A 19,458-nucleotide genomic window follows, 5' to 3' on the forward strand; every position below is an offset into this window, starting at 1 on the left:
TGTTCAAGGCCAGGTTGGATGGGACTTGGAGCAACCTGGTCTAGTGGAAGGTCTCCCTGCCCATGGCAGGGAGTTTGGAACTAGATGATCTTTAAGGTCCCTTCCAACCCAAACCATTCTAGGATTCGATGATTCCAAATTGGCTCAAACAGGCCACTCCTCCTAAAAACACTGCCTAGACCTGAGTGTTTGCCCAGTTTCAATAACTTAGGCAGCTGGAAAGAATAAAGAGTAAAATCACAATTAGTTCACTGATTTTTTTCAACTCCTTTAATTTATTTCTAGAACTTGGATAATTAAGTTCTTTTAAGCAGTAAGTGGTAGGGTAAAAGCGGGCCCTAAGCTAAACATGCAGTCTTGGAACACTGGCCAGTATTTTATTGGTGTCTTGGGCTTTCTGAACGTGAAACATCCCCTTTACAGCCTATCAAGATCTGAAGTTTGTCATGGCTGATGGAAGGAAGGATGTTTGTACCTTAGCACAATCTGCCAGCTTTCTTGCAGCTTTAAAAAAGTAGAAGAAATGATATCCCATTTTTCTGTAACTATTTCAACAACATAATTGTTCTTTGGAGGGATATTTTTTTTCTCCCCACAGTATTTCTACTGAACAATATGGCCAGTATCGTAGACTGTATAATCCGTGTAATTTCTGTACATGTAAACAGCTCTGTTAAAGTCGCCAGCCAGATTTGGTTTCTCGTCATTCCAGACTAATGCCAAGTGTACCCAGTGAAGTTAGGTTTGCTCCAGGAATGAGTGCTGCAAGGTCATGTTTCAAAAATCATATCTGGGCCGCTCAGTTGCACGTGTTTTCATGCTCTTCTATTTGCATGATTCAGTAATCAATAGATACAGCTCTGATTCATCCCGACAAGGTATTTTCAAAGAAAAATAATAATTAAAAAAAAAAAATCACATCAAACCATTAAAATGATTTATTTTTTTTTTTTTAGAGAGACCAATAAAACCAAGTTGTTAATTTCAAAAACATGCTTTAAAAAGCTGAATCAGCATTGTTTGATCTACTAAAGCAAAACAATGAGGGTAATGGTCTTAAAATGCAAAAAGGAAAAGGATGCAGAAGTCTTAAGTTACACATTTTGAAAGTATGTAGGATTCGCTTGCACTAGAAAATACACACAGTATTTCTGTGCATGTGTCAGTTGTTTCCCACAGGCGAAGGTGCAAAGCTTGTAATAGTATTCCCCACACAACTGTAAGATGCAGTGGCCAACATGTTTATAAATTGATAATTAAATACAAAGTAATCCAAGAAAGAAAAGGTAGCAAGCAATATACAGTATGTATTCCAATACTGGCACATTCAAGTGATGGAAATCTCTGGAGTCTCTCATTTCAGCTGATTTATACCTCCCACGTCATTGTTATGTTAGAAACCATTCACGTGATTTTGCTCTTAAAAATCTTCCATTTCTTTGACAAAGCTAATAGAAAAACTTCTTGCTCTACGTTTTCTTGCCTAGAACACGCTAAGCATTGGAAGTGTCTGTTAATATGTTTTACATAACCTTGAAGTAACACTGTTCTAGAATTTCACTCAATGCATAAAAGATCTATCAGTAACTAAAATTGTTTTAATTTTATGAAGGGAAAATAAATATTTGGCCTGTAGACTGAAACACTCCTATTTTTTCACTAGGATTAATTTGTCTAAATATTACAAATGACATTAGGCACTGCTGGTTGCAGTTTTCAAAAATAGTTTGTGAGTACTAGTATTGGCTTTGTTGATAACTACAGACATGTTATGAGATTGCAGTGCACTCTAAGAAGAGCAATTAGCAAGGTCACCAGTCCAGAAAAATGCAGCTGCTGTACCAAGGACACCATCTGAAGGAATACCTGAGCTAAAATAAACATACTTGTCTACTCTACAGCTATTTTCTGCAGGGCACAAAATATACTAATGACCTTCTCCTCAAGATCCCTGGCCCTGCAGACAGTAGGGGCTGGCTGTGACAGAGCTGCGTGGGGAGTTCGGTGTCTAATTGCCACGTGAGGCATCCCATTTAAACTGCTGTGAGCTGCTTCTGCCTGACCTTGTGTGATTCTGCTTTGGAGCAGGAGCAAAACCCTGTCCTGACAGAAGCAGATGTCTACATCTCGATCATGTTCTGTTGAAGCTGTTCTGTTTTGCCTGTAGGTCCCAGGCTGGGAGAAAGGCAAAATGATAGGGCATGTTTAGGGGAAAGTGTCAGATTTGACTACTTGAACTATGGTCAAAGACACCTCTTGGACGTCTCATTCTCAGGAGGTGGGAAACTCTTCTGTCTGAGCCACAGGAGAGCCTCTACCCTGGGTGCGCCTCGCTTTGAACAGTGTTTGGTTTTCTGGTGGGGTCACAGTGTCGTGTCACAGGGGAGCACTTTAATCCAGGAGGATGCGCATACAAGCCTCTCCTGAGCTCTTCCACCAAAGCCCGCCTGCTCTGTGCATCTCCCAGGTGTGAAGCAGAAGTTGGGGCTGTACCCCGCGGGCATCCTGTCTCCCTGCTGGGCACATGTCAAGGGCTTTGGCAGGAGGGCAGGAGACAAGCCCACCCTTGTGACTCCCCACAGGCTGGTGGGGAAGGTGCATCTGCAGTTCCAAAGCCTGCTCCAAATCAAGTAGGAGTTGAACACCAGGCTGCTTCCTGATTACCCTACACAATGCTAGAGCAGTTCTGCTTTTTTTTTTGGTGAGGAAAGGTTGATTTTGGTAAGGGGTCTCACAGGTGGGAATCCTGAGTGGAATTACTGTGTGGCCTGAACTATCTTTGAGGATGGGGATGAAGACCCACATCTTCTTCTGCACATTTTCTGCTGATAAAGTGAGGGCTGCTGGCTGGCTCCTGTGAGACCTCGTGGCCTGTAACCCATGAGACAGGAAACCCAACTGAATTCAGGCTGCGATTTGCACAAATCGGGAGGACACCTAGGAAAAAGGCATTGCAGTTGAACGAGCCTAAAGCACCTTTGGGGGAGAATGAAGTCCCTGTGACCCTATGGATGGTCCATGTGCTCAGCACATTTTAGCACTGGAAGTGTAAATGCTAGAGCCCTCATTCAAGGCAACATTTCCACTAACAGCCAGGGCAAATAAGCGAGGACCCTCCTATTGCTGAGACAGACTAGTGTGCATCAGGGCATCTCCACAGGAAGGCCGAGCAGTGTTTTACTACCACTGTCCTGCGTAACGGTGGGGTCTCTGTCGTCTTCTCCACATGCCCTCTAATTTGTCCTCACCTCTTGTGGACCTGTGTTTAAACACAATCGCAGAACTAAGCTGATTTCAATGGGTTTTGAGCTCTGCTTGTGCAGTGGGCAGGGAAACAAGTAAAAGATGGAGAATTCCAATTTAATAACCTACACAGTCATCTCTCCTGTGCTCATCTTGGAAGAGTTTGGCAAAACTGACTGAAGTACTGCGAAAATGTTTCGCTGTCAGAAACAATGAAAAGCAGATACAATTTCTGTCTATCAAGCTTGTTAGCACTAGCTAAAAAGTGTTTTCCACCGTCTTAAAATATGAGAAACTTGGAATATGTTTCTTTACCGTACTGCATGCTGTGGAACAAAGAATCTTCTTTTTCTCTCAAAAATGCAAATCTTTGGTGTGTTCATAAGCTGAGTGTTAAAAAAATATTATAAGATTTTAATTTATTTTTTAAGATTGAGCCATACCACTTTCAGGGACCAAACGCTGTTCTGAGATGCACTACTGTGCCCCCCTGGTTTCAGTAGGGCTCCTTCGTTTTGCCTGAGAACAATTTGATAAAGATCTAGCCGCGCGCTCTCATTTTCTTCCTTGTGATGGGGGAACAGAACCGTAACATTAGTCAGCAGTTTCTGAATTTTGACCCACAATAGCAAAGATACCAAAAGACAGGAGAAATAGATGGAGGCAATTACAAACAGTCATTTGATTGATGGTTGACATTGTTAGAGCTTCAGCTGTATGTCAGGTTGCGGTGGTGCTGAATCCCCATCCCTGCCGGTGGGTGTTGCCATGGGCAACAGCGCACTGAAGCCAATAAAAAGGAGAGGAAACGAGGGGAGACTCAACCTTGGGGGGAGCTGTAGGGTATGCGCTATAAATTATGTTATACTTAGCAATATGCAATATCAAAATTCAGGAAAGCTGCGTGTAACTGCCAGCAGCACTATGTCAGTTCCTAGTATCTGTTTCTCCCATAAAGTACGTGTTAAAACTTTGTATGGGTTGCTGCTTACTATCCTGTATCTGTCTTTATTCAGGGAAGAAAGAAGTGGTAAAATAACAGCAGAAACATTTCCATTTGGTGCATGTATTCACTGCTGTGCAGTCTGTATTTCTGCTCTTTTCCTGCTTCTTTCTGCTAGAGAAAGTGATGTGGTTCAGTTGCATACTAACAGATTGGCTTGCAACAGTATTGAAATTTCCAGCTATTCTCCTGTACGCATGGTTAGTAGCACAGAGGGTTTTTGTTTTGTTGTGGTTTTTTAAAAGAACTGATCAGCAGATTTGTTGTTTCTGTTTGATTGTCAGTCAGATGTAGTCAGCTTTTCAAAGGCGCTAATGATTCACTTTCCTTAGAAAGGAGGAAAGCTCTTTCTAGCATCTGGCCAGCTGGGCCAGGTTCTGATTTCCATTAAGTTGGTGCCAGTTCAAGGTAATTCCACTGCAGTAAATGGAGTTTGGCACAGGTGTAAAACTAAAAATTCAGCTATATTTTCTGCTGCCAGACAATCCTATATTTAGAATCCCATTTTTCATGGAGTACAAAGGCTTTTTTTCCCTATGAATGGGAACTCATAAGCACTGCAACATGACTCCTCTTGTGCCCGGTCATGCAGCAGAGAAAGCACCCTCAAATCATAGATCACAGTTTCGCTACACTAGTGATCTTTGCACTAATGGAAAGAGACCAAATTTCCGGTAGTACTAGCGTCATCACACAGAACTAGACATGATTGGTTTTGTGACCTGTCATGTCTGATTAGATTTTTATGAACACCTCTACCACAGACGTCTACATGTGAGCCTTGACTAGTGCTATGCTAGCTGTAATAACAGCATCTCAAATTGTACTGAAAGAACTGCAAGAGAAGTAAGAGGTAGTCAGTCCGGTATGATGATATTCTTCCTCTCCACCATTTCAAAATATTAATTTCAACTGGAAATTATACTAGAAAGGCTTATCCGTGATCCACTTTTCAATGTAATATAAACCTGAAGCACAAGGCAACAGATTTCCTTTTTTATTTGTATTCTATTTTCATTAAAGCCCGTTAATCTTTTCCTTAGGGGACACTGTAATTTAAAAGAAATGAATGTGTTAAAAGAGCATTTTTAAAAGGAAAAAAAAAACCCTCTAAAATTACCATGCAATATTTTGCCTTTATGCAAACTTCCCCTTGCTGAGAAATTTACTGCATTGTTAATATGAATTTCTCAGGGAAGCAGGGACAGGTGGTTGTTTTTAAAGATAATAAAGTTTGTTTTTAAATGTAGCAAAGGTAGGCAATTCTAAAGGCCCTGATCAATCACTAAGAAGCTTTGTTGTAAAAAAATACTTCTTTAGAATACAAAGCAGGCTTTTCAGAACATTCAGGCATAAAAGGGGAGGGAAGAGTGAGAGAGGAACATCACAAAAGCAGGCATAATTGATTCATAACATGTACTGAAGAGATGCAAAACAACAATGTAATCACATACTATTCGGTTTTCCTGCAGCTTCTTGCATATGAATTGACCACCTTGCATCCCAGTTCTGCTCTGTATTATTAATTTTATTAAGCTGTAAGTTCTTATATTTCAGTCTGTTGTCAGCTTTACAGATTTTTACAGCAGCAGTTGAAATGTAGTGGAGCTGAATGAATGCTTCTTGTGCTGTCTTCCGTGTCACTCCAGATATCAGCGCAATCTCACCGCAGGCCTTCCTTTCAGTCCCACTAAGCCTCCCAGTAAAAGCAAACTATGCTGCCATCAAGATAATATCCAATCAATTAAGCATGTCTGTGAAAGCATTTCTTAAAGAAACGGTGGGCCTAAGCTTACGAAAGCCTTTCAGACAGCTCTTATTGTAAAGCGACACTGACATTTGCAGGCTTAATTTATGTCTTTGAGAGACACGGTAAAGCTAGAGGAAAAGGAGGACGAGGATGCTGCCTGAGAAGGAAGTCTTTTTTGGTGCAGCTCCTCCCATTTACCTCTATTTACTGCCACGGAGTCCAGCATAGGCTTCAGTTTCACATTCAGCTTCACTAGACACTGGAAGAAGATTAAAAAAAAAGAGGGTGAGAGAAAAAATACTGACAGTATTTCCATTCCTCTGATGGACAGTCCAGGAAGTAACAGGGTAAAAAGAGTTTAATATGCACCATGCCCCCACCCTCCTTGCCCCCAGCTGTAAATTCCTGTGTAGGTAAAGCTTGTTGTTCCCACTGAGATCTCTTTATCGTACCTGTTTTACCTGTGGCTTTAAGTAAGCCACCAAAAATGTCAAAAAAGCAGGTAAGGTGGCAGAATTGCTGCTCAACTAGTGTAGCTTTGTAATCCTTAAAAATAGCCCTTTTGAGGCATCCCCCAGGTGCCTGAGGCTATCTGGTTGCTGGCATCTATGAGCAGGAGGTCCACTGGTTGGATGACAAGTTGGACAAAGCTGAAATAACCGTCAGATCCTCCCTAGTGCTAGATTCGTATTTCCTATAGATGAGTAAACGACAACAGTACTGTGCTTTCCAAAGCTGTGTGCTCAAAATAAAGAAAAAAAAATAGTTTTCTTTTGGATTGCACTGAAATCACCTCTTTTCTACATAGTCCAAAGCTCACAGAAGCCAGTAAGAATCTTTTATCTGGTTTCAGCTGGCTTTGAATCAGCCCCCAAATTATATAATCCCTGCACACCTTTGCTAGACGTTTATTTTACCTTCCCCTTTAGTACCAAGTACTTATGTGGAAAGACCACAAGTGCTTCACTTGGTTTTGTCCCTACATTAAAGAGAGTCAGAACCTCATTAACAGCAGCACCCGGATGAGAAGAAAGGGTTAACCAGTTACCTCCGAAGCGGTCCGGTAATGTGCTCTTTCAGGACAGAGGAGTATTATTCTTTTGCAGCTTTTTTGATTAGCAAGAAGTGGGTTTTGCTGAGAGTTGGGTATCATGCTTTTTCCAATTTGTCATTTGAAATTAAGGATTGGTGCAAGGAAAAAAAATGACAACAGAGAAGACAGCAAAAGTTGTTTTTCTAAAAGTGCAGAGAATTATTAAGGAAAGGAAAGGGGAAGCAGGTACCTTTGCAGCTGATAATTTTCATTATTTGCTTTAAATAGCAGGGTTAACAGCAACCACTTTAAATGGTCCCCAGAGCCCAGACACCACTACAGAACTGGATTTTTTTTATAGCTAGTCTGCAAGCCATGGGAGCTTGGTTAGCTACTGAAGTAAGTCTTGGTAGATTTTAATTGAGCTATTATATGATAATTAAGGGTTAATGGCCTGATTTTAAGATGTGCTGAAAACTTGCAATTTCAGTTGACTTCAGTAGGAAATATGAGTGCTCAGCACTTCTGAAAAATCATGCCATGAGTAAGTAGCTGATTTGTGTGGAACTTGAAGCAAATCTGCTTGAAATTATTTCCTTAGAATATGGCACACACTGGGCAGATAATTTTACAACCTTGGGCCTGGGGTAAGAGGCAGAGTCTGCCACGTATAGTATTGCTCGCTGGTGACGGTCGTTCATTTGATAGAATGAACGTGGATTAATAACATTTCCATCACCGTGCCTCAGAGCTTGCCATTTTTAGCTCTTTATTTCAGACCACTGTGTATTCCTCAAACCTGATTTGGCAGAGTCTAAAACAGAGTAATACATCATAAACACCTGAAAATACCTGAAAAGCTCACTGCTGTTATCATTAGCATCTGCATTACCACTACTAACTCAGCGTCTAGAGGTAGCATATTAGATATTCAACTCTTGACAGCAAATTATCAGATCCTTTCTGTGCAAAGCCAGTATCCATCCACTGGCAGTTAAGCTTGCTGGTATTTCTTAAATCTTGAAAAAGTTTTCGTGAAGTATTTTTCCAATATACAATTTAGATTTAAAAACCCCAAAATAATCAGTGTTTAAATCAGTGGTTAAAAATCAGTGTGTTTCAAACATCTCTAGGCACAAAGACGGCATTCTGCACTCACACCCGGTCAGCCCCAGGATCTGTAAGCACAAAACGCAGTACAGTCTCTTCCTGTCATAAATGCTATACCAGCAACCTATACCTGCTACAGGCAACGCAGAGAAGGAGCTCATTGGGACAGTGCACTTTGTCTCAGTGGGGCTGTGCAGCTCTAGGCTATGTCTGTGTCCTTTCTATACTGGTTTTTTGCCAAGACTGACCACAAGACCATGATGTTTTCACTCCTAATGCCAGGGAGCAAATGCAGAGGTCTGGGCATGACCTATTGCTGTGCCCATCCCTCCAGGCCTAGGCAGATATGGTAGGAGACAGCCCTCCCACGTGCAGTGCCAGGAGGATTGTGAGTGCTTGAGCTGCTTAGATCAATTAGCTTTGCATTAACCACAGCAGAGACCAGAAGCCCGAGTAGATTGGGAATGGATTCAAGAAGCACCCACACAGTTCTACAGTAATCACTGCATCTTACGATCTGTAAACACATTTTAAATCCAAAAGCAAATACATATGTTTCTTAGAAATATATACCTAAGTGCATATTACAGAATCTAATAACCCACGTGCAACAGAGGTTACCAGATAAGTAACAAGAATGGTTAACTAATAACATTAACTTTGATGAAATAAATTAAAAGGAATATTTAAGAAGAATAAACCATGTCTTTAATATTCAGTTTTACCATAGCATAAGCAATTAATTCTATGGAATAGTTACAAAATATATAGTGTAATTTTAAGAAACTTTATTTTGTTACACATGAATTTAGATTAAGGATACTCAACAGTGCAGATTTTGCACTTGGCCTATAAAATGTCTTTATTCAGACATTGATTTGATGTTTAAACCACTGCTTCTGTATTTAGTGTCCTTTCACTTTGGGACTCTTTCATTCTGATCTAGTCTTTTAATTAAACCAACTACTATAATTCCTATGGAAATTAGCTTTTATTTTATTTTTTCCAGCTACCAAAGCATTTCAGTAGGACTTTTCTGATACAAAGTACACAAATTCGATTTTATTTCTGCTTGAGATATAATTAAAAACTCATTTGATTACTATATATCTGGCCCTGTTTTAATTATTAAACTCCAGTAATCAATTTTCTTTTATGAAGCGCCTGGGAAATTATCTCAAAAGCAACATTTCTCTCCCTTCTGGCAGGCTCTCGACCATTTACTGAATTACATTCATAGCACCTGCTCCTGATCCGGATTAAACCACCAATTTATTCCCAAAGCTATTTAAGTTTATTTGGCTGTAGCCTAGTCAGGGTTTTCTACCTCCTGGCTGCACTTTTTACTTTCCATTTTATTGCATGAAAACCCCTTGATGTACTGCTCCTCCATGCTGCTGTTTTTGATGCATGCCTCTTACAAACAGCTTTGCTAGTGATCTGTCTAATTTGATATCCAGCTTCTTAACGCTTAGTTTATTATTTGCTTTAGTAGGAAGAGGCTTGGTCTTCAACAAATGTCTGACATGGGATACCACCACATAAACTCATAGCTCCAGAAATGTCCTTTTTCCTCGCCCCCCCTTGGGGCAGCCAGCCGGACACGAGGCGGGGGTGAGGGAACCCCTGCCTGGGGGAATTCCCGTCTCTCCGCCTGGGAGCTCGAGACCCGCTTGCAGTCCTTCCACTGCAGCGCAGCTGCCTGGCTACACAGCAATAGGTACAGGATTGGTGACCCTTCCCATTTTATCCCCTTTGCTGCAAAAGCTGTTCTTAATCGCAGAGTGATAAAGCGTGCTGGAAGAACGGTCATGCTGGCGGCTGTGTGCTCCGGCGTTAGGAAAAGCCAGATAGGTTTGCAGTTCCCTTCTGCATCCATGTATTACCTCAGACGCGTGACTAAGGTGTTTCTCAGAAAGTTACTCTATAGCATTGGCTTTTTCTTACCACCTTCAACAATTTAGGTATCTTTTGTGACTATGTACTGCTCTGCCCACAGCATACTTTCACAAGGTCTTACATCTAAGCTCCTCCAGCTCAAGAAAAGGTTAAAGGCACTTCAGCAATACATTGTGTGCACCTGGGAGAGGGGCACAGCTGCCTGAAGGAAGAGCTCAAAAGGGGGAGAGCATGAGATACTCAGAGGAAGCTATTTATGGGAGGAGGGAGGGAGGGAGTGTTTTGTCTTGGGTATAGAGATGTATTTCTTAGGTATATTTTGCTAGATAAAGCAAGAAAATGAAGAAACAGTAGAAGTAGCAACAAACCCCTTCACGGAGAGGGTGATGGATAGCAGTGGAGGCATTTGTTAGTAGATCTATCTCCCGGCCTGAAGGGTAGTGGTTGGGGAGAGGACTTCATCTGCTACATCACCTTCATCTCTGGGAAAGGAAGCAGAGATGAAGCAGCCAAAATGCAGCACAGATGTGGCCAGAGTCTAAACTATTGCTAAAGCAAATACAACATTTTGTTGTATTCTAAGACTAATACCAAATCTTTTTAAAGAGGAGCATGGTATGCCCTAACTTACAAACACTGCAGGACCTCCAGAATACATACTTTTCTTTTTTTCTCCCCCCTCCTCCCCCTGGAGATTCTCATCCAAATATTGACCAATTCTGACCTTGCTTAACTTATGAGCTTTGACAAGCTCACGGAAGTATGGTTGCGGGTCTAATATTTGTAAAGTGAGTTTATGGAATAAGACCATATAAATTCTTTTTTATGACTGAGCACATATCAAAAAGTTATAGGTCTCAGTGTTCACTCTGCTTTGGAACCCAGTGGTTTCTAATGAATCACTTTTATTATGTAGGCAGTTTCTAAGTTGGAAGGGAGGACTAGTGACCGAGAAGGCATAGGGATAAATTCAGACCTGGGGTAAGCATATGAAGCATTGCTGAAGTCAAGAGAGTCGTGACCAGTTACAGCACAGCTGAATTGGACTCCTGAGTTTTGCTGAAGTGGCTTTCACATGAGAATACATCGGCCAAAGGTGAGCCATCTATCTGAAAGTCCTTGAACTTCAGATTAGTTCAGATAAAAGGGAACCTGTACTGCAGTCATCCACAGATTTGATCTTCATAATACAAATACTTGATGGAAGTTGTTTTGAAAACCCCAAAGTATTTCTGTATATATGCCCATGTACTAAAAACAAAAAGACTGCTGAAATTTTACCTTCTATAGGTAGAATACAGAAGATAAAGCGATACAGAGAAGATACGGGGATTAACTTCTATGAACTTTTGACTGTGTGCGTATATGAATTAATTTTTTGCCCTACTGATTCAGGGCCATATTTAATCATTATGTTCTAGAAAAAATTACTGTATTTGGGAGGAGGCTGAGTTCATGGAAAAAAAAAAAAATTACTGCAGTCTCCTCATAGTTGAAGGAGACTTTGTTTACTCCTTCTAGGGCTTACTGATGAGGGGTCCAGATCATCAAGTACATAATGCACTAGTCCATTACTTTTGCATTTCTGCCAGGGAATTTTTTTCTGATGCCTAAAAATGGAATTAGATGAAATGAATATACTACTAAGTTCCCTGATAGAAAACAGGGGTTTCTTTTATCTTCTCTATAGAAATTGTTAGCAGTGTGGAAGGAAGCTAATTGTGACTGGAAAGGGATCTAATACATGTACAAGTGTTCAGCTCTTCCGCTATGAATTAGCGTTATGTTTCTTTCTGGTGATGGTACACTAGCAAGAATAATGCTGCACTCCTTTGTAAGTAAACATGCATACTATAAAGGGATGATTATAAAGTAAGATTCTCCACTGGTAAAATGTGCCAGGTACTTCAGGGAGGAAAATATGTACAGGGAGGAAAATATGTATGGTAGCCAAATGTGCTCTGACCGATATCAAGCATGCTATGCTACCAAAGTAGCTCAGCTGATGTGTTGCTATAGTTGCAAATGATTCATCTGTTCATAATAATTTCATGAAACCGAGGGTTTGCTCAGAAGAGGAAGAATTATTATTTCATAAACAACTTCTTATTTTGCTCTGCTGTTTATGGTTTTGATTCTACGTCTGAAGCATGTGAGAGACAGAATGTTTCTAACTCTTTTCCTTTCAACATTTTAACCAAGCAGCTGATCAATGTCTTCTGCCTTGCTATTAAATGGATTTTGAAAAACTCTTCAAACCGTATCAGTCTCATATCCTTATTTAGTTCTTTGAATTTGCCCTCAGCTGGGAATTCTGCAGGCAACTGTGATTCTGTTGTGTTAAACACTTACTTGAAGCGTTTCATCCATCATCATTTCTAGTCCTTTTCTGATGCAATGTAGTTTGTGCTTTGTCTTTCTTGAAAACTGAATGGCTGTTAAATTATCCATTTATCTTCTTTCAGATTTGCTGTACAATTTGACTTTCCTCTATTGGCTGTCTCTTCTACCTCATCTGCCAACTTTTCAGTCTAATTCCTCAGATCTTTATATACAATTCCATACATACTGCATGTCCTTCGCAACATATTGGGCAGATAATTCTAAGTAAGACAGCAACAGAAACTGTAGTATTCTGAATTATTCACTTTTTCTCACGGATCAGTGAAGAAAATTTGGCTTCACTAAAGTCAATGGCAAATGTTGGTTTTTCTATCTTCTCCCAAATATGTTTGTTGATGACCTGCCCTTTCAGTTGAGACCTTTTTGGCGTAAGAGGACTATCTGAGAAGTAAGTTGAAGTACTCTTGTTTGAAGGGAAAAAGTACTCATTTTTGCCGTGTCTTCTAAGCAATTTGGGAAAACTTGTAAATTCCTAAAATTGTTGATAGTAATACAATGTTTCATAAATAATCTCACCAAATTACAAAAATTCTAGCAAAAATAACGTTTGGTTAATCTCCAAAAGCAAAATGAATCCCTTCCTGCTCTCAGGAAACAAAAAAAGGGGATCAGGATCTTTGTGCCCATTGTAGAAAGGTGTTTGTGATACTCATAGACACAAAAATCCTTTCCTTCTTACTGTGAAATAGTGACTGACTTAGAAGGGAATTGCAAATAAAAGCATTCTGTCTTCTTTTCCTGGTTTTTCTTTCTTGTATAGCTCTTCTTCACCTTTTCTCTCTAGTAGTACAAAAGTAGCAGAAAAAACCATACTCTTAGGTTAAGGGCATAAGGTAAGCAAAACAGTTTACTGATGCTTATTCCGTTACTGGGAGTTGTAATACAGTCATAGTATCTGAGTTTTCTGAAAGTTCAAGAGAATTCATTCTGGGTGGCCTCGTTTAGGTTCATCGTTAGTAGACAAGCAACAAGGCAACAGAAGTTCTGAATCTAGCTGAGTTCCTGTTTCAAGGCTACAGAAAGATCCTTCTGCAGTGCCAAAATCTCCTTTCTCTGGGACAAACCCTTATTCCTAACATAATCCTTAGCTACCAACTCCCCCCAGCACTGGCATTTGGCCTGATTAAGTTTCCTCTGAAGCAAATTTCTTACAAACACAGCAGAACATGTTGCATCTGCTCTTCCTTGGATAATATTACCCCCTGGATTTCAACACAAAGTGAGACTAATTTGATCTGCCAACGTCTGTGCAGCCTCAGTCCATGGTGTATCACGTACTGCATCCTGAGCCTATCTGCCTTACTAATCCTTGTCAGCCAGGCAGTCGCAGGAAGCATAGATGCATTATGTTTCACTCTCTGTGTCCAAATGAAATGTCAGAAATAAGCCCTGCCAAAAGTGTGCATCTTTATGGTATTCTTTAGAATCTATTGAAAGTTATCCTCCTCTTCCCTCAACATGCTACAAAGGAAAAACTAATTTCAATGAGAATCACACAGAGCTGATCAACTTGCTTCCTGTGAATACATTTTTTCTGAATAGCTTAGTCCTTAGTTCTGATTTCCTTTTTCTTTCTTTTTTTTTTTTTTTTTGGTTAAAACACTTCTCAACAACTTGTGAACATATTTCAGGGAATGTCTATATATTGCTCATGGTGAACAGCTCACTACCTAGTGCTATCCCTGCTCCCTGACTAGTTGCAAACTTAAAATAGAACAGCAGTGCTCTGACTTTTGTACCAACAACCCCAGGTGTGGGTGAATGATGGGTACAGCAAGCCATTTCCAAAATGTTCATACGGGTAAACTCTTCCTCATTAAATAATTTTAAAAGTTTGTCAGTTCTGACTGTATAGAGAGGACAGAAGCATCTGAAGGAAAAAGTCATTGTTTTGGCTGCATCCAGTGACTCTTCCCTGAGTAAGGACTAAGCCATCCCATACAGTCCATTCTAGAGCAGGACCTCTAGAGGAACGGTCCAAACCCTGACTTTCTTATCAAATATTTCCTTATGCGAAATTGTAACTGAAGGAATGAGGGAAAAGTATAGAAGTGGTAACTGAGAAGGGGCTGCATCAGGACATAGCAGTGCAAGCATGATTCTTAAAGCATACCTTTTCCTCCTTCTCTGTAAAGGAACATTAAAAGGTTAATCTCCTGCCTTGTAACTAGAATTGTAACTAGAATATACACTTTTAGAAAAAAATCACTGTGTGTGCATATGCACTTTCAATTCAGGTGTCAAAGTCAACTCTTGAACCAGAGAAGTTAAAGCACAGAGGTAGCCATGATTGTTGGAGATTTCTGTGCTTTGTAGAGGCTCTACCATTTATGATACCCTATGCATTTAATGTATGCTTACAAGCAGAATAGATGCTTTTGCAGCTACAGCATCATACTCTAAAGATATCTTTAATTACAAGGCCAGATATTATCATCTGTAGGAAGACAGGCACATCAGAGCTCTTGGAGTTGCAGACAGAGTGATTAGATTGCTTTCTAAGTACGTCAAACAATATGATAAAGAAGGACTCTGTCCCTCCACATTCCATTCAAAACATTTAAAGTACTTGCTAGGCTAACATAAACATTTCTACTCTTTCCAGATTCCCCCCTAGAATCCTGGATGGAGTAATGCAAATTCACTTCTGTAGATACTATTATATGTTTAAAACTCTCAATACCCAAGAAAATCTTGAATAGCACTAAAAATAGCACTAAAATGGAGCAGTTCAATGGAGCACCAAGGTAGAGGTGAGCAGGGCAATCTCAGGCACGCATAAGTTGTAAAAGCCGTGAGCTGCTTTATCTTCCACAAAGACATCTCCCTTAAATTTAAATAGCTGCTGTCATTGTCACTGACTACCTGACTATGTATTTATCTGCCCAGAAGCAGAGTGCATGGCCTTTGGCCCTGCTATTCATAGTGTTACTGTCTCTGCCTAACAATGCTGTGAACAGAGCTGGGCTTCTGTTAGCATCTTTTGTTTGAGTGAATCGCTGAAGCTTTGATGTTGTTTGTGAGAAAAATAACGATTAAAAAGAGTAAGATCTTCACTCTCCCACTCTGTCTGCTCCCCACAGAGAAATCTAATCTGAGTTGGGAAGAATCTGTGACTTATCCTGTCTTAGGTACACACAAACCACAGAGTCCAGGAGAGAAATCTATTAGTGTTGAAACTCTTAGCATCTCTTTACTGGAGGGTCAGAGAGGTAATGTCTTAATGATCAGAATTCTGTTTTCTGTTACATGAACATGTATGTCCAAATAGAATACTTTCTCCGTGTAGTGAACACAGCTGTCAGTGTAGCTATAGTGCTTTATTTTCAGTGGGCTTAGATTTTTCTGCTTTAGTTGTATGTGCTTCTCCTTTATAGAATGTTCTACCAAAAAAAAAGGGGATGATTACTTCATACTGAAGCCTACATTAGTAGATTTGAAATGCTCTACAGTTCCAAAAAATGCATTTTTCCTTATAAATTATTATTCTAGTAAGCTTGTTTCTCATCGCTACTGATGAACTCTTTTCTTGCTGGCATTTTTGAATGAAGAGCAAATGTGATGTAGTAAAGCGTAACTAAAGCCCCTAAAACCAGAGCTTCCGGGTAAATGGATGGCTGTTCTGCTATTCAAGGCAAAAACTCCACTGTCACATAAAAATACTCTGATCAGTGATCACTACAGTAACAAAAAAGTAAATTCAATAAAATTATAATGTCCCAAGTGTAATAAAAAGCAATGAACAAAAAATTGGGAAGCTTTTCTCTTCCCAAACCTTTGATCCAGTGTGAAGGAAACAGATTTGATTACTAACGTATTTCAAAATTGGAGGTGGCTTGATTCCCACATTTAGCAGCAGATGTGGGAGAGAGCAAGGGAGCAGAGCCATGGCTTACCTTCTGCCAAGAGCAGAGTCAGGCTTACAGAGCAAATGCAAAAAAGTTTTGGATTTAGACACTTGGATATGGGAAATCTAGCTGTGTATAATTCCTGATTTTTTTTTTCTTCTATCCCCAGCTATTATTATTTATTTATATTTAGCTTCAAGCTCCACGTTAGCTTATGATGTAGCATGTTTTGTATATCTTCAACTTAGTTTCTTCTGGGTCAGATGGGCATTCCAAGGGGCAGTCAGTCAAACAGGATTACTAATGGAAGGTGCAGAGATCTTGTGGATTTGCTAGTCACTTGTAAACCTTCTGACAAAAAGGGGCCAAACTCAGAGAACAGTTTTAGCCAGGTAAGCAGAGGGCTGTGATACACATACCCCAATGAAGGAGACTTCATTATCCTTTACTTGGGAGAAGAACTGCACCTCAAAGTGGGTTGTCTTGAGCTATCTTAAGGAAACGCAGAGAGCAGAGCAGATGCATAAGGAGGAGGTAGAGCCAAATCTCCCCAGAAGACGATCAAGCCCCAAAGAATGTTTCAGAACTGAGAAAAAAAATAAGGCTAGGATGCTCTGCAAAGTTTATATATTGTTTTAAGTATGAAACATCCCTTGTGGGCACTCTGGTATGTGGCCTAGCTCATAAGCTTCGACTGTGCAGAAGATACGATTTGTTATAGTATTGTCAGTGGCAACTGGGGTTGTGTCAGACCATTCCTGGGAGTTTGGGCAGTGAAGTTCCTTCTGCACTGCATACTTCAGACATCCGCAGCTGCCAAGAATAGCCTACTCTTGGGAACTACTTTGAGCAAAGAAAATTTCAGGGGGCTCTGCTGATTTCCTGTCTGACTTTAATGGGAGTTGCCGGCATTCACTGGTTGCTGGTGAATCTCTACTGTGTGGGTGTCAAATAAAACAGAGCACAGCATTAGGTCCTGCTGTAGCAATTGCATTGGTATGGACACATGCATTCCCCACAGAGTTCCCTTCAGGGCTCTGGATGCTAGGATCTGCCCACACGGATTCAGAACTTCTAATCACTAGTATGGAAAAAGTTACATGCAAAAGCCTTGATTTTGTTCTCTGTGGTTTAATGTTGTAATTTTGGTATCACAATGAGTGTCAAATGTTTATGTCAAACATACGGTTTTTATAAGCACTATGCTAGTGAGCTATACAAGTACCGCTAAGATTTTACTAATTTGTCAGCTGCCACTCTGCCTCTTTATGTTGCATTTGTAATGATGTAACCCATTCTATCCCCACATGCAGTCCCTACAACATATTACAACAGCTAGAATTTTAAAGAATGTATTTGGAAAGAAAAAAAAGAAAGCTAGGACTTGGCCATAGTTGTAGTGTTCAGCCAGCCCTAAACGGAGGATTTACAATGCCTGAATACACTGCTGATGTGATATGTGTATTGAGGTTTGATTAAGCTGGATATGAAAATGAAAATTTGGCTTCACATTGAAGAGAGAATCTCCCGCAGTGTGATACTATGACATCAAGTTTTCTGTTTACCCCTAAGGCTGGTGCTGCAATGACTTCCAGGTTTGATGGTGTCTCTTTTTTAAGTTGTTGAGCAGCAGGCTAATAGCTGCACAGCATGATGCAAAGACAGCAGAAAGCAGGGAAATCAGATGTGAATATATTCCCCAGAGATCTCCTGCTAAGATGGAGCTAACTAACCAGAGCTTTAGTGCTCAGATGTAGTCTTCTCATGCAGAGGATGGTATGATTATCAGCTCTTCCTGCTTTATTGTACATTTTTGGATTACAGATGCTATTACAAATCACGAATTCTGGTATAATATGCATTCTAGTGTAATATGAACTATTACATTGAAAGGAACATTATTTTTAAAGAGTTTTCATCGAAGGTCAGTTCCCCCCCACCCCATATTGTCCAAAATTATTTTGGTATTTTAAAAAATATAGGTTTATTTTCTTCTTCTGTGCTTACTTTGCCTTAATTGTTTGAAAGCCATAGATTTAGTTTATTTCATCATGATATCGACTGACCTAAGCAAGGGACAGGATCTACCGGCAAAGCAGTAGCCCACCTCACTGTTTACACAAGCGCATGTTGTCCATGTCACACAACACAAGTTGCCTTTGCTGCTGGGCAGTCACTTCATTATTGCCACAGTGGCAGCCTCAGATGCCACAAGGTATAGAGGGCAGGGGAAGCACATCATCCTTCTTACCTCGTTTACTATCGGTGACACATCTGGTCTGTAAAACGAAAGGAACTGCTAAACCATTATTGTGTGTGTAGAGGGAAGCTACATTCAGGCAGAAGTTCAACAGTTTAATGTTAACATGGTAGCTGGTACCTGCTTCCCAGCTCTTGGCTTTGTGTCATCACTGACTCATTCATTGCTCGGAGATGTGAGGCAGTCTGGGGTAACAGGGAAAACTTGTTGCAGGTCCCCAAAAATGCCTAGTGAGAACATCCCCATGTTTTCTCAGATATCAATGGCCAAACTGGCAGTCTTTAGTGGCATAAGGCAATCTGTGTGGTTTCAGTGAGTAGGAGGAAGACTGGCTAAGAAAGTTATTGATGGTTAAGTTTCTATAGTGTTATTTTCCATTTATCATCCTACTTGTGTAGCTTTGCTTTCTATATGTAGAAGAGAGAAGTTAAAAGAGTGAAGCTTATGTACACAAGCCAAATTCTGAAGCTGGTTTAATCCAAAAAGAGAGAAGCATTATTCTGGTCATCTGTGGCCCTAATAAAGTAGTACGTGAGAGCTTACACACCTTATACCAAGCACCCACACAGTCTGTGTAGAAGCATGATTAAAAGAGTAAACTCCAAGTTAAACAGCACACAGGTTAAACCACAAATCATTTGTCACTGACCTTAAAGACTTTGGCCTAGAGTGCCCCTAAACAGTTTGGAAAGGAACCAGAAAGGAGTGCAAAGGCTCAGCCTTGAGCTCCCCTTTGGGTCACACATATTTGGACAGGTCTGACAGCAGCACCTAACGAGGCTGTCCCTCTGGCACCTCTCTTCAGAGCACTCTACACCTTGCCATGATGGGAATCAGTTTGTCTCAAACATAATAAAATAAACAGTTGCCCTATCAGCTTTTATAACTTAGAGAGGAATTATGTTTACA

The 19,458-nt window shown here is 40.3% G+C and overlaps 1 protein-coding gene across 1 annotated transcript in view; it reads right to left on the reverse strand.

Moving 5' to 3' along the window:
* Positions 1-6,093: 6,093 nt before the first annotated feature.
* Positions 6,094-19,458, reverse strand: part of PDE11A (phosphodiesterase 11A) — a 79,343-nt gene continuing 65,978 nt past the window's right edge. The window contains exon 18 of the mRNA XM_009574663.1: positions 6,094-6,255. Within this exon, the coding sequence (XP_009572958.1) occupies positions 6,094-6,255 (162 nt within the window). The remainder of the gene's footprint in view (positions 6,256-19,458) is intronic.

Source organism: Fulmarus glacialis, unplaced genomic scaffold, assembly GCF_000690835.1.
Source record: "Fulmarus glacialis isolate BGI_N327 unplaced genomic scaffold, ASM69083v1 scaffold6483, whole genome shotgun sequence".
NCBI classification, from domain to species: domain Eukaryota; kingdom Metazoa; phylum Chordata; class Aves; order Procellariiformes; family Procellariidae; genus Fulmarus; species Fulmarus glacialis.